At 41.0% G+C, this 16,593-nt stretch overlaps 1 protein-coding gene across 1 annotated transcript in view; it reads right to left on the reverse strand.

The window, feature by feature from the left end:
- Positions 1-16,593, reverse strand: part of MKLN1 (muskelin 1) — a 98,747-nt gene that overhangs the window by 64,001 nt on the left and 18,153 nt on the right. Inside the window, exons 2-5 of the mRNA XM_058022237.1 lie at positions 16,362-16,431; positions 8,362-8,504; positions 6,902-6,990; positions 1,045-1,154 (exon numbers count right to left, since the gene is read on the reverse strand). Coding sequence (XP_057878220.1) covers positions 1,045-1,154; positions 6,902-6,990; positions 8,362-8,504; positions 16,362-16,431 — 412 coding nt within the window. The remainder of the gene's footprint in view (positions 1-1,044; positions 1,155-6,901; positions 6,991-8,361; positions 8,505-16,361; positions 16,432-16,593) is intronic.

A 16,593-nucleotide genomic window follows, 5' to 3' on the forward strand; every position in this document is an offset into this window, starting at 1 on the left:
AAAAGGAAAATCAGCAGCCTCTGTCAAGTGGACTTCCATCATCAGCTGACTCATGACCACAAAGCAGCTCCAGACAACTTCCACTGTGCTGGTTATTTAAATCCTCCACAAAGCAGCTCATGATGTTGGTGTAAATGGGCACGAGCCAGACACCACAGCACCCTGAACTAATCACACACAACCTCTATCCCCTTCTAAGTTCCTCCTTCTGGAAGCAGGATACACCACTGCTCCACTACTCAGTCCCACTCAGCTGGGAAGGGATGTCTTCTCTGCAACACAATATGAGTTTCATTAATTGTTCCAGAGAAACCAAAGCACAAAATGTACCAATAAAATGTGTTCTGCTTGTCAGTGTGCACTTCCCTCCCAGGGGAGAGGCATCTCTAATACTCAATTAAATACAAGTTATAAAAATAAAGCTTGGAAACCCTTGAACTTTCTGTCTATCTAATGACAAATGACATAAATCATCTCATCTCACAGTCCAGTGGCACCAGCCCCTGGACAGTAAAAAGACAGTAAGAGGAAAACATCTAAAGAGCAAGACACCAACAAGGATTCTCTTTTTAAAAAATGTCATTTTTATACCCTGTAACAAAAGGTGCATCTGTAACCCAAAAGGTTCTGGACTCCACAGACTGGAGATAGAAGAATCAGAAGATAAGAAGAGGGAGAAACTGAAGGTTTTGTGAAGATTCATTTCCCTTTCAATACAAATACTAATACTTTACTAATACTGTCCCCTTTGGCTCAGTGTTCCCTTCTTGTGGTATCTACCTGTCAGGTCTTTTGGGTGATGCTGGTGGTTTTGAGGTTTCTTGGGGCTGTTCTGTTGGTTTTTCAAAAGAACAAACAGATAAAATTCAGAAAGTTTCCCTTAGGGTCAAAGTCATCCACATGGTTCCAACTATGCATGTTTGCTGTTTTAATAGCTGATGTTCAAGGAATGAAAAGGTCACATCACTCCAGTAAGAGAAGTTTCACAAGATTCTGAGACTGGGAATCTTCAAACAAACAGGCATCTATAAAATGCAGGCCTACCTTGCTGTACCAGTTGAGGCACGGCTGGACCACATCTGGATCATCAATGCCATTTAGCTCAACATACCAGATACTAAAATTGAAGCTAGGTCCCCACGATAAGAGTGGAACTGGAGAAGAAAGGAAAAGGAGAAAAACTATGCATAAACATCAAACAGTCACTATTGCAACAGAATGATTTTAAAGTTTACACAAAATTCAGTGTTTCTGACTTAAGTTCTAGCTCATTTAACTTAGCTTAGGAAAATTACCAAATACATCATGTTCAAGTTTGTCATTTAAAGCAACCTGTGCTGAGCAACATTAACACAGCAGATCATTACAAAGCAGAAGCTTGCTTTAAGCAGAAGAGCAAAAACATTATCATTAAAAACAGCTCCAAGAGGCAACAAGCTTTGACAAGGATGGGAATCACGAGCATAGTAGAGACAGTATTTGCTCCTCAAAGTACATTTATTTCCCCATTTGTCAGCAACAATTATTTTCCCTAATGGTGAAGACAAGAAGCTTGGGTAGTTTAAATTTTACAAAATTAGTAACATCTGCAAGTTGTGGAGGAGCGAGGGAGGGATAACTGTCAGTTTCTAACTTAAAAACTCTATTTTTTTAAAAGCTTTATTTAATTTGTGCAGGTTTTTTGTTGATACTATTTTATCTGAATATTGGAAAAAATGGACTTGAAATAATAAAAGACCCATGAAATACACTACAGCCTCTCACCTATGGCTTCTCTACCACTCTGGGTTAGGATCTGTGGCCTTGCACTGATTTTGTGGTTAATCTGCAGGTTAAGACCTGGTTCTGCTTTTTGAAGCAACTCCAACCCCCAGAAAACTTGTGTGTGAACTCTGACTCATTAAAACTGCAGTGAAATGGAGTAGTTTCATTTCAAATACTTTTGTTTCCTTTTTATTTGACTCTAACTGATAAACAGGAAAAGACAGTATTGAAGTTGAATGAGCAGTTACCAGCAACAGCAAGGAGTCCACCACCTCCTCCCTTCCACTATTTTTGCCACTAAGAAATTGCTGTTGAAACAGGCACCATGAAATACCACTGATATTAACCTGCTGAACTCACATTTTTCTGACCTACTCCTTGAGGAAATAAAAACCCCAAACTCATCATAAAGCTGTTCCTGAGTTCTTACAGGTTCTAAAGTATTTATACCTCAAACAAGCAACATCTATGATTGTCTGCAATGTGTTTGGGCACAAGGCACATGTTCAAACACATGATTTTCTAAGTTTTAGAGAGTGTATTTACAAACCTATTGCTAAAGACACACAGTAACTTCTGGGAACAGTCAAGATCCAAACAGACTTTGTATATGCAACTCTTAACTGATTTTAATATCCCTAACAAGGTACTTTCTATTGTACAGCTCTCAAAACATCTTTTCAAACAGTTTTTTTTTCAACTTGGTTATTAAGCACACAGCGTGATGCTTTCAGAGCTCCTTGTAGGTGCATGTTTGTGGAGAGAAGTGAGGTGGTCAGAAAAACCAAGAGTCACCTGTCTCCCATCCACACTGCACACTCTCTGCCCAGGAAATTTCCCTCTTGCTGACTTTCATCCCCTGCACAGGCTGAGTGCTGCCAATGGGGTAACCTGACACCATAAAACATGACTGCTGCTAAATTCAAGTTGGGTCCCGGATATCCTACCCATCACTGCAGCAGTCTGGCAGAATACCACATCTAAGGGCAGCACCTCTGGTGTGTCCTCAGACCTGAGCACTCAGAGCAGACCAAACTGAGGTTAAATTTGGTATTTGGTCAGCTATAAACGTCAAAGTCTATCCAACAGCTCACTGAACTGAAACACTCAACTAAACCGCAGACCACCTCAAATGGGCCAAGACCACCCATTTCCTGATGGCAAACCTGAGGCCAGCTTCCAAACTGAAATATTGTCACCACCTCTATCCACCTCCATTTCTTTTCAGCCATTCTCCTCAAAAACCTTCTATGAGCTTCCCTCAGAAAACAAATTAAAAATTCACCCTCCTCCCTTTGATGCTAGCTACAACCCCTAAGAAGTTATTGGGATGTACACAAGAATCTGGGGCAGCTCCCACCACAAGAAAAAGCAAAGCCATCAACTTGCTGACATTTGTCCTTCCCACAGTTAACTCAAGACTTCCAACAGTCTTTTGTACAATAAGGAAAAAACAAAACACCAGAAATGGTGATTTTTAACAACAAGATTCTCAGGGTGCAATCTTTTCTAAGGAAAGCACATTAAGATGTACAGGGAAGGGAAGGAAAACACTTCCCCAGAACTGCACAGGCAGAGAAAACTGAACCTGACTCCACAGGAGCAGAAAAAGAAACAAAGCTGAAGGTTGAGACTGAAATGTGATTTCTATTCCAGTTAGGCAAGCTGAAGTGTTCTGCTGGATCATCTCCCCATTTCTGAACTTCTCTCCTGACTCCCAGGAGACACCTCTCACCCTTTCTTCTGCCCTCTCTCTTTTGAGGCCTCCACAGGAGCTCTCAGATCTTCAGAAAAATCTCCTTTTAGAGCACCCACAATCTGACTTATACCTGGAAAGAGGAGGCACTAAGTGCAGCATGGAAGCACTTTTTTCTGCACACCTTTGAGATGGAAATGTGCTACAATCAAAGATGTTGAAGGCCTAAAGGTATATAATTTTATCAAAAAGCCACCTCACTATGTTTTTTCCTGCAGGTACCACAGCAATCCATCCTAAAAAGGTGTAACTGCTCAGAACAGTTCAATTGTCACTCCACAGTGAGAGGAGTTCAGCAAAGGAAAAAAAAATTTAGAAAAATCAATATTCTTCTGAGAAACAGAAGGTATTTGAGTCACTTAAACACTTCTTAATCCATACAAGGATGATTTTAGGGGATACTTCTGAATAATAGCTATGCCTAGACAAGGACTGCAGCTCTATTGTACAGAAACTAATAGCAAAGGCATTAAACACAGTAATTTTAAATATCTCTCTCAAGCTAATTTCTGTGTCTCTCATCTACAGGCAAACATACAAACAGGTACACTTGCAAAATGAAGAAAATATCCATTTAAAAAGTATCCCTCTTTTTTGTTCCATCAAAGCCTAAAAATCTTTAAGCTTAAGTTACCAAATCCCATGCAATGAAAATTACACCTGGCATTTTTCAAGTTCTTTCATGGCAATCAGTCTTTACACCTTCTGCTTTCAAGGACACAGCACAGAGAAATCTCTGCTTGGAGGAATCACGAGAACAGAGCCAGAAACAAAGCTCACAGACATGAAAAAGATTATTCTTCGATATTTTGTCCAGATAAAGACTTTCTTCTCTCTCTCCCGCTCTTTAATGAGGCACTACATGAAATGTAAAAATTACCTGTCAAGTAAGTCAAAAAGCCTGCACAAGTGGGCATTTCAGTGCTCAGGAACTGCAGCTGAAGTAATTAAACTAACAGAAGTGCAAGGCTTTCCCTGACCAAAGGAGAGAGGTTATTCTTTCTGCACTTTATGAGCCTGGAAACTCCTCTGCTATGTGAGCAATGGAGGCTGGAGCAGGAACTTCCCCCTCTCCCAGATCTGCCCGTGGTTTCTCCTGCCCCGTGCCCCCATACAAACCCCACTGTTGTGCTGTTGTAGGTCCCTGTGCTGCTCTGTGGAATCATGAAGCCCATTCCTGATGCAAGTGCTGTGAACCCCCAAACCTCACTGATAGCTGGATTTCGCCCTGTCAGTCCCTGAGAGTCCAAAAGGGCAGATTTTGGCCTTGCTTCCTGGCACTGGTACAAGGAACACAGCACGGTGCTTGAAATTTTCAGTTACTTTGGCTAGCAGCTTGGAAATTTTAACAAACTCAAAACATTTTCAAGCTGTGAATCTGAAAAATAACAGAATTTCGTAACAGTGTTTTGCTGTTGTTTCACAGTAAAAAATGCTCTCATAACTTCATCAACAAAATGACACCAGCCATCAGCCAGAGGCTTTCATAGGTTTAGGTGAAAAGACCATTTCCAGTTCTGTCTTAGCACAGGAATTTCCTCATGAAAGACATTTTCAGGAAATGAAAGGCTATAGATAAAGGAAAACTCATCTCAAACCATAATCAGTGAGGAAGTGGCAGCTCAATGCAAACCTAATATTAATGTAGATAATAATGTTTATTCATGGAATGGTTTGGGTTGCAAGGCCACTGAAAGAGCATCCAACTTCATCCCCCTGACACCTTTCACTAACCCAGGCTGCTCCAAGCTCTGTCCAACCTGGTCTGGGACATTTCCAGGGATCCAGGGGCAGCCACAGCTTCTCTGGGCACCCTGTGCCAGGGCCTGCCCACCCTCACAATCAGGAATTTCCTGCTAAAATCTAATCTAAATCTACCCTCCTTCAGATAAGGCCGTTTCCTCTTGTCCTATCAGTACATGCCCTTGAGAAAAGTGCTACATGAAGATCCCATCCCAATAACACAAGGTACTGATGTAATTGCAGAGGAAAACCTCCTGGTAATGGGAATTAATCAGCATTTCACTTTCATAACAAGTTTCAACTCACAGCTACACTTCATTTCATCAGAACACACTTTCCTAGAATACAATTTACACATCCAAAGCAGCAGCCAAAAATCTTTCCACTGGGCCCTTTAGCCCTCCAGGAACCACTTGCTAGTTTTTAGCCACTGAAAAATAACATTTTCCAAAAACTTAATGTTGGAAGCTTCAGAATAAAAAATAAAAATCTTTTAAAAATTCATTTAACTTTCCTGATGTAGTCAACCTTTAACTTGATTCCTCTGCTACTCTTGAGGTTTCCTAAAGCCAAGCACTACAGCTGCTTCCAAAAGTAGCAGCCAGAAACCAGCCCAGTGAAGAACCAAATCCTCTGCTTCTCTAAGAACAGGAAACCCCACAAATGATTACTGGATTCCCAGCCTGAAGCTTTCAGTTCCTGACAAACATGAGGAGACTCAGAAAGAACACACTGGAGCAAAGGGCTCAGAGGGGAGCCCCTACACAGCCACTATGATCAGTCTTGGCAAAGGAATTACCCAACACATCAAAACACTCCTAAATTCATCTAAATTAGCCAACAGGATCTTATCTCATTTTTCAGCAACTACCTCCTTGCTCTATTTTTAACCTTAAACAGCTAGTTTAAACCCAGTCATTCTTGTACTATCTCAGTAGGTAGGAAGGGAAAGATAAATTTACTGAGCAAGCTGAAAGGCTCCAAAAGCTTGGATTAAATCCAATAGCTCCAAGGCTCTTGTTCTCTCAGGCCTGCAGACAGCAAGGAGGAGATATCCTTACCTGCTCCTATCACAAATCCAGTACCTGGCCTTGGGGAGCACCCCCTCAGCCCCAGCCAAACCAGAAATCAGGGGGTACAACCCTCCCCTGCCCCTGGGTGCCATCCTTGGCCAGAGGTGAGTGAGACATTGTGACAGGAGCAGCAGGGAGAGAACAAGGGAGGCTTCTGCTGTTGCTTTATGTGTTACAACTGTGTTTGAGAACAAAACTTTTCAAGAATAGAGGGTTGTCAATATAGAAACTTTTACTGGTATTTAGCTTAGTTATTTCTTTAGAGCTCTATACAGCAATTCATAGGAGGACAGTAAGCAGCTTCTCCCACAATTAGTTGACTCAACAGCTGGATTTCTGAAAATTGCTCTATTTTGCTTTCACTCCCCAGGATCTAAATTATGAAGCTACTATTTCTTATTAACAGGACTTCACTGTGTTCCAATCTAACCAGCCTAAAAGATGATGAAATGGAACAGCTATTGTGGATACTGTGCCTGAGTACAATGAAGTCACAAGTGCCAAGACAGGCACAAGTATCAGAAGAGATTATTTTCTACTCAGAATGCTGAAAAAATGCATTTACCTATCTTAATGAATCGACAGGGGAACATCTGTTCATCAATTTTATGCTTCAAGGTGAATGTTTCTTTGTTATAATCATTCTTTAAGCCACTGTGGGAAAAAATAAATAAGGTTACTAAATCTTACCTTGTATTTAAGGACTAGCTAATAAATGCAATCTAGGTCACACCTTGTTTCACACCACCCTGAACCATCAGTACACGTGCTGGACCCAGCCTGGGCTGCTCTCCACCTACCTGTGCCTCCCTGGGAGGCAGCACTGCCATTGTGGGAGGGAATTGCCTTTGGATCAGTGCTGCTCCTCTGCACCTGGAACCCTGAGACTTCAGCTCCTGATGTGCTGAACTGCACTCTTCCATTCTCAAGAGGGAGATGGATCAGGTCTTAAAATTATCACCCTTCAGGTCTTAAAATTATCACCCTGACAAAGTGCTTTGTGATTCATTTATGGGCATTGCTTTCTAAAAATATCAAACACTTAGTATCATTTATAAAAAAATTTAAGTCCATATTTACTGAAAATACAAGTACAGGTCCCAAAATGAGGATTTTCATTAAACCTCAGCAGAAGTGGAACAATATTAAATGCCAATAATTACTATGGCTCTAAAAGACTTTTCCCCCCACAATTGTAACAGCAATAAAGTCAAATTTTAAGAGAGATCTATTTAAAGAGGGCAAAAGTGTGGGAAGGGTTGTGGATAGATTCTACATGGTCCTGAATGATACCTGCAGCACAGAATTTCCCATGTTTGTCCATGGCTACTCTGCTTGACTACAGATGATGTACCCCAGAGATGGACTTCTTATCTGTAGGCCCCCAAAATACACCAGTTCTTGCCACTCTTTTCTCTTGTACTCCTGGATTTTAACTCCCATTTCCCTTTCTGAAACAGCACACTCCCTAAAAGGCTCTTGCAAATTTACATTAGCAACTACTCAGAAGTTCTGGATAACCTGAACAGCCCCAAGGCTCTTTTTTTAGTACCTATCAGTACAACTCTATGAAATCCAACTAAACAAAGGAAAATGCAGGTTTCCATTTGCCTGTCTGATTTATTTACCCATGTGACAAAGGCAGATCAGCTGACTAGTTCAGATCTTTAAGGCTGCAACAAGGGTTTTGATAAGGGGATTGGGCTTTTAAAAGTTACTTCAGTTACCTGGGGAAACATTTTTGCTATGCCTGAAGCACATGGAAGGAAGGAACTGCAATCCAGCAACGCTGCACTCAGCTCTTCCAAATCCCCAAGAGCTCGCTCTCCACAAACTCTGTGGTTAGAGCAGGGTGAGGAAGGCTCCTGGAGCAAGGGTTGGGATTGCTGCTCTCTGACCTGACCACAAACATGGCAGGGTCACAGCCACAGCTCTGCCCCTCTGCTGGCCATGTGTCTGCTGGGGAGCCAAGGGGGATTTGGTCCAGCCTTTATGATTCCCAGAGCTGATGGAATCACATCTTACCTGGATAAGAGATCTGTCATATTCTCCTCATTCATCCCACCAAAGACTTTAAACTTCTTTAAATTGCAGACATGTGTTTTCTCATATTTGCCAAATGTGATGCTCTGGACTATGGCAGGTCTTTCAAGCTTCAAAATCAAATACTGTGGAAGAGAAAACAGTGAGTTTGAATATTAAAGCCAAGGCTACAAAACAAGCTAAGGGAGAAGCTTTATGCCCTCCAAATACTCAGTTTACAAAGCCAGAGAATGAAAGTGAAGATGAAACCTCCCCATTATGGTATTTTTTCATTGGTCCTGGAATGAAGAAAAGATTTTTTAAAAATACTATTTTTAAATCAGTTTACCTAGGAAAAAGATTTGGTTGAACTACTTATGCCAAGCAATTCTATTCAGAGCTTACATACATTCCTTTGAGTTGGACTCAAGACTTCCTGAAATCTGGCAAATGGGATCCAACTCCAGAGAGTGAAGATTCAAACGCCCACTAGAGCCTGAAATGAAACCTAAACTGAATACACAATTAGATAAATACAGTATGTTCCACATGCTAAGAGAACACCAAATTACTTTTCCTCCCTGGGCTGATGCTGTTTAACCACTAACACAAAGTTTGGTGTGTGGCAAACAGCAGAACCAACTGCTTATTAACCATCCCAAATAAAAGTGAGCCACTTAATTACAGAAAAGGAGCTTTACATGGAAAATGATGAAAATGTTCTCCCTGGTGAACATTTGCTCCCCTCTCACACTGGGTGAACCACAACCTGTGTATGAGTAGTCAGATTATTTAGACTCAGGTCACAGGTACCAGCTTCACCAGCAGTGCTGGAGGAAGAGATCTGTTCCTTTGGAAAAGCAGGAGCAGGGAAGCACTTGCACCACTCATCAGGGACCACCAAACACCTTCCCCAACCAAACAGCTCTTGGAGGGAGCCTGGAGACACCTTGGTTTTTTTCACCTTGCAGAACACATCAAGTTTTATATCTGAAAATAATGTGTTTCACTCTCTTCCCTGATGTCTCAGGAATAAGCAGTGCAAAGAGGCAAAGCACAGAATGACAATTACTCATCCTGCTGGATTTTGTTACAAAGCCCTGTCACCAGGGCTCCAGCACAAGCAGATCAGCACTTTGTAGGACACCTCCCAGCGCAGCTCTGCTGGTGGCCCTGTCCTCCAAGCAGCAGCACTGCCAAGCCAGACACGATGCCTGAGTTTTGGTCTTTCATCAAGTACAGATATCTGCATCTGTGTGGCTGCTTTCTGGGGATCCTGAGCAGCATCTCCTAGGCTAAATATCTTAGGAGAGTATCTACTATCCTAGACAAGTCCATCAGTAGGGCAATCTCACCCTAGAAAGGCAACTTTTGAGAGAGCAGCAGAAAAAACTTGCTCATCCATTTAGTCCTCAGTCTTCTTTTTTTTTTTTTTTTCTCTCAGCCCTATAAAGCAAGTAATTCTCAATCTAGTAGCAGCACTGATGTTGTTCTGGAGAGCACCAGGATAAAGGTTTCACCTCAATGGCTGGCTCCTACTATTCTTACAAAAAGCTTAGATTCACAGAAATACTTGTACACAGAGCATTTACAGATCAGGGTGTAGACTGGATAGGTACAAACAGCAGATTTACTGTCAAAGATGCTTCAAGAATCTCAAATTTTTTCAAAATTAAGAAAATAAACCAGAAGCAGCACTGTGGGGGTACAACAGAATGCTTTAGTGCTTTTCCAAATGCTTTTAATGACAAATTTCTACTTTTGTGAAGAACACCATCCACCTAAATGTCAGAACCCACCATTTATGCAGCAGCAAGCCATGCTGTTGTCTCAAAGTACTTCCCAAACTTCAGGGGGAAAACACCCCACTAAAATTCTAGAGAAAACTGATTTTCTAAAGAGAAAAAAAGGAAAGAATAAGCAAAAGGATGGTCCTTTAATGAGCAAGGCAGCACTTGATACATGGCACAGCCCGCTGCCAAAATTCCCATACAGAACAGACAGTACACAATGTCTAAGAACTCCTCCTACACCATCATATCTTCACTGCACATTTCTCCCAAAGCTGGAAAAGTGAAGCCAGCACTACCAGCAATTGCAATTCTTAATCCTGTTGGAATCCCAAACCTAATGCCTGGGCCATGAACACACACTTTCTCAAGTACCACACAAGGTTTGCAAAAACTTGGCACAAACGTCATCCTGCATTATTCAATTCTTACCCTAAATTAAGGGAGAGAAAACCAGGACTGCAGTTAAATCCTTTATGCCTGGAAGGGAACAAGGCACAGCAATTACTCCACATGGGCAGCAGTGATTTCTTAACCCTACAGACAGGAGAGGGAACTCTGCCACCCTCCTTCCCACTTCCACACATCCCACCACCTGCTGAGTCATGCAGACCTTCCAGAAAACAGAAGCACAAAAGCTAAACTCAACCTTGTTTTGTGAATTAGCTGCTGATTGATGTGGAAACAAGAGATCTGCTATAAAATCCTGTGCCTAGATATGTGTTTTTCTGGTTTACAATGGATTTACACACACATCAAGCTGAAAAACTTTCAAACTAGAAGATACATTAGGAATAAATGAGGAATATTATTAGGATAATAAAAGATACATTAGGAATAAATTAGGAATCAATTCTTTACTGTGAGGGTGGTGAGACCCTGTGCATTCCCCATCCCTGGAAGTGTCCAAGGCCAGGTTGGATGAGTGATATCATCTTGGAGCCACCTGGTCTAGTGGAATGTGTCCCTGCCCATGGCTTGGAATGAGACGTTTAAGGACCCTTCTAACACAAACTATTCTGTAATTCAATGATACATGTAAAAATAGAGATGTACTTTTTGGGATTCTGTACACACACCACTGGCACTGTGTGGGTACCAGCTATGAACCTCAGTGATGTTGAAAAAACACACTGCCTCAAGAGCTCCTAGCAGCTGGCTGCATGAATATTTTTGGACTGCTACCAGGATTTTAGCTGTGACAGACTATTCTCTGTAGCTCTAAAAGATGTGACAGAAGTGTCTGTAGGATCAAGTGATTTATTCAACCTGGAGAGAGAACAAGTCTATGAGATTTCAGGCAAATACATCAAGATATTTGACACTTTTCCATTTTATTGCTGTGAGTAACATCAGTACATTTAATGTCCACGTATTCATGCAGTATTCCAAAAATCCAAATTATAACTGAAGTGTTTGTCCATTTCAACATGGCACACAGAAACTAATTGGCATGACTGAGCAAAAACCTCAGCCCAGTTGTCAGGCCTCAGATCACAACACTAACAAAATGATGCTGCAAAACACCAGAAGAGGAAAACAACTGGTTTCTGAAGTAAATATGCACAAAGAGCAGAGTAAGTCACATATGGCTCTTCAGCACCCAACAGCTGCTTACAGTGCACCCCAAAAAAAAAAAGCAAGTCCAGCCTTGTCACATTGGGAGCTGCAGCAAATTCCAAACTTTTCTGAAGTTCTGGTCTGCGCTACCATTTAATGACAACCATATGCAGGCTGCTGCATCACACAACAGAGTGCAAATTTTATTAATGTGCTCTAAATTAATTCCTGATACAATCTACACAGCAGCATTGAAATCAGAGGATAACTGGTCTTCAGATGCAAACTGAAACCAATTGTTTGGACAATAGCACTAACATATGATCTTCAACTGGTCAAAATTCACAATTCCACAAGGCTGGAATTGGCTGCCCAGGGAGCAGGTGGCAGAGTCAGCATCCCTGGAGGTGTCTAAGAAACAAGTGGATGTGGCATTTAACTGGACCCTGGCACTGAGAAGGTGGTGATTGGTAAAGGGTTGTGCTCTGATCTCTGAGGTCTATTCCAACCTAATTGATTCTGTGATCAAATATGCAGAACTAGACTCCAAATTGCACTACACAAGCTGCCTGTACAATTAGAGTCACACAATCTTTTACCAATTTCTTTTTCTTTAACCAGCTCTGCTCAAGCATATTTTTTGATTAGGGAACAGTGAAACTTGCATTGCATGTAAAAATAAAACCCACAAAATAACAAAATAACAAGGGCTGTCCTTGTCCACAACACAAAAATCTCGATTGCTCTTGCAATTAAGTTGGTGGCTAAATAAAAATCTATGCTCTTGTTCTACATGTTATTAATCAAGGCACTCAGGGGAATTAAGTGCTCTGCACAGTGTTCCACATCAGACCATCACTGGAATCATCAGAATGAGCCTTTCTGACAGGGCCATGGTCTCCAGCATCACCAGCCTCAGTGCTTCACACTTCCAATGTAAGCTGAGAACAGAATTAAAAATAGACCCATCAGCCCTCTCCTGCCTGAATAGGTTACTACATAACAGGTTTGTTATTAAATATACAATTTCTGGGTCATCTATTTCAAGACTCAAGCAAGATATCTAGTGTAATAAACAGAAAAACAGCTGTCAGATGTATTTCCTTTCACTGGCACTCATTCATAACCAACTGATGGCTTTCATGGCCATGAGAATTATTTAACTCTACCATACCCACAAAGCCAGGAAAACCCTTTACTAAATATAGTCACGTGGCAGCATTTCAAGTGCCTGCACTTCCACTTTCATTTTCTTTCTGCTTCTAAAAAGGTTTGGTAGGGACTTTAGCACATTTACTGCATTTTCATGGAGCTTGTGAGTACATCTTTGGTTTTGCCTATGTTCTTCTGATTTGTGCTCTGAAAGAAAAGGTGCCTGGAAAAGTTTTGTTTCAGTCAATGAGGGAAGGGAATAAACCAATGTTTAGGGGCTTGCAAGGGTTCCTCAGGGGTGAAGAGATAGACGACAATCTTGACTCCATGATCAGAAGGCTGGATTTATTATTTTATGCTCTAAGTTGCATTAAGACTATGCTAATAGGAATAGAGAGAAAAGTTCAGAAGCTGCTAAGCTAAGAATAGAAAAGGAATGAATCAACAAAGGAGCTCTCCCCGATTCTGTCCCAGAGAGAGCTTGTCTTTGATTGGCCCTTAATTGTAAACATGGAACAGGGGCCAATCACAGGTGCACCTGTTGCATTCCACAGCAGCAGATAACCATTGTTTACCTTCTCTTTCTGGGGCCTCAGCTTCCCAGAAGAGGGAAAAAATCCTAAAGAAAGGATTTTTCACAAAAGATGTCTGTAACAGACTCACTCATATTTTTACCCTTAAGGCAGCACAGCATCATCACCTCAGCAGGGAATTGCTAAACCCTGGCATTAAGGTGAGGCACTGAGGAGACAAACACGAGCGATCAGGGCTGCAGAGCTTATTAAAATATCTCACATTGAGCATGCTGGACATCATCCTTGTGTTGTGCCTGAGCCCTGGCTTCAGCTAATAAAGCTGGGAACAAGGAGAGCTTTATTTCCCTGAGTTTTAGTTTGCTTCCTGTCCAGACCATTATGGCCACCCACACACTTGAGCAAGTGCGTCACCGCACGAGTGACCAGTTTGTAAATGGAGAGCTGCCAACACAACACCTAGAAAATGCCTTCCAGCTTCATTTTCTATCAGTTCCACGATGTTTATTCCAGAGATTAAAAGTCATGTGTATAAATCAACATTTTTTGGAATATGAACTATTCAGCTTGATTTTCCCCCAAATTCTCTCCTCACCACATTTATAATTCAGTCATCCACTGTTTCAACTGAAGTTTTCCAAGCTAAAATTTTGCTGTAACAACTTAAGCCACTGGAAAAAAAAAAAAAAAAAACAAGGAAGCAGAACACCTATATAAATGTTTTTCCTACATTTAATTTGGCAGTCTTTCAATGGACAAGGTGCAAGAACTATTTCAATCAAAATGCAACCAAATCTGGAGTTCTTTCATCTGTCAAATATGAGACAACACAAATGGGAACTGCTTCCTTATACACAGAAATAACAAAAACTGCACTCTTTGCACACAGGACTCTTCTGCAAATTTCAATTCCCCACTTCCTCTTTCCAGCTGATTTTTCTACAGAAAATTAAACCATAAAAAATGCTTTACATGAATAATTAAACACTCAGATTAGAAACATGAGAATTAGCTGCAGTATATAGTACTTTATATAGTACAAAGGCACTGCAAACACATCCTCTCTCTTACTCAGTGTTTAGGATTGGGCTTGCTGAACACATGAGCAACTACACAGTAATTTATATTCTCATTATTAGATACAAAAATTCAAGCAAGAGGATACAGCAACATGGTCTTTTCCAGTCAGGCAGCCAGGTTTTCTGTTAGCTTTGGCATTAAGTAAGAGAATAAAACTCAAATACTGTCTTGCCAATTTCAGTTGATACATGAGGATTTTTTTTGCAAGCCAGGCCTTAATTCTGGATAACCAATATATGTCTTGGTATGTGACACACAGGTAGACAATGCCACTATTAATTCATCTCTCTCCCACCAAGAAGTTTGGGTTCAATGCCTTGCTTAGCATGCAGAGCAGTGCCCAACTCTCCAGGGTTGGAGTCAAGTCATTCTGCACTGTCTCCATTCAGGTCACGACTTGTACACATGAAATTTTTGGAAGACATCTCTTTAACAAGCTCATGTGGTTTGTACAGAAGTCTGCCACTCTAATTAATCCCTGCTTAATCTACATGTCTGAGTACAACCTGCATCACTCCTTGTCAGCCTAAGTATAAATTGGGAATATTCTAAAGCATCCACTTACAGGAGGTGTGTTTCCATTTCAGAATCAGATTTTTAAAAGGACTAAATGTTCATGATGGCTCAGAAAAGTAAAGAGTGAATTTAAGCCACAACTAAGAGCACATGTCAGATGAAAAATCCAGTCCAAAGACACACCATGAGCCAACCCTGCCTTGGGAACAAAAGCACCCCAAAAAAACATGTGCTTCCTGCATAAAAGCAAGTAAAGGATGGCACGGGCTGGGGTACAATCCATGCTCAATACTCATTACTCTGCAATCCATAGTTCCTAGATAGACTAAACTGCTTCAGGCTATGGATTAAAATTCTGCATTCTTTATCAAAATATAAATAAGTAAAATAATCAAATTCAAAGAGCAGTAGATGCACAGAGGCATCAAGAGGATCAATATCAGTCTTCACAATCAGGTTTAAGGAATACAAAGGATACCTTTCCTTCTCCTCTAAAAAACCCAAAAACCTTATTTTACAGACACAATGACAGAGGAGGATTGATCAGAAAATCCAGGTGAAAGCTCTTCAGTGGCAGCAGATGAGCCACCAGTGCAGACTCTGGATCTTCAACACAATTCCAAGACAAAGCAGGAAGATTTACCTGTGAGATTTCACTCAAGAGGAATACTTGGATTAAATAAGTAGATAAGCAGAACTTTGCATGAGAGGAACACTGTGCAAGTCACTTTGCTGTGTATCAGTGCTTTAAGCAAAGAATTGAAAACAAGCAGCATAAGAGACATAGAAGCTGATCAAACATGTCAGAGTAAGAAGGTACAGATCTAACACAGAGAAAAGGAGAATATTCACTGGAAAGAAAAAGTGGAAAAGACTATTCTGGATAATCTAACAACCTTAATAATAGCAAGAAAGCAAATTAAATGCTAAAATCAATACAAATCTTATTTTAATAAGATGCTTAACCAGCAGAAGAGGTGACATTTGTGTCTCTAACCAGAGGCCACACTTCTGAACATGCTATAAGGAGAAATAAATCCCAGCTCCTTAGATGTGGGATTCAAGGCCAAGGACCTCCAACAGCCTCCAGCAGTGCTGACAAAGGGGGGCCTGCACGCCTCATTAGCAGCTTAATCTCACCAGAAGGTTTGATTATTTCCAGCATGACCACGACTGCCAAGGAGGAAACCTGAAACTTCCCCCACAATGAAGCACTTCTAGAAAGATCACAAATTGCTAGAAATGTAAATATCTCGTGTACCAACAACCTGCATTTTATTCAGGGAAGGAAGCCTAGAAATATGTCCACGTCAATAGCAGCAGCCCACATTTCAAATAAAAAACCCAGAGCAGCAGAGATTCAGGAGCTTACCTGGGGAGGATAATTGCTTTCTGAAGACCACCTTGAGGACTGATCATTTGGTCTATCCACCAAGATATTCCTAAGAAACGAGAAGCCAAAAGTAATTTAAGTAAGAGCTGCATATTTTACATCTCCAACAAATGTGCTGTACATTCAGATCAGTAACATTCTCATGCAACTACTAAATCATTAGGTACAGACTCAGGTTCTCCCCCTTTTTTATTAAAGGTTTTCTAAATTG

Source organism: Melospiza georgiana, chromosome 4 (assembly GCF_028018845.1).
Source record: "Melospiza georgiana isolate bMelGeo1 chromosome 4, bMelGeo1.pri, whole genome shotgun sequence".
Taxonomy (NCBI): Eukaryota; Metazoa; Chordata; class Aves; order Passeriformes; family Passerellidae; genus Melospiza; species Melospiza georgiana.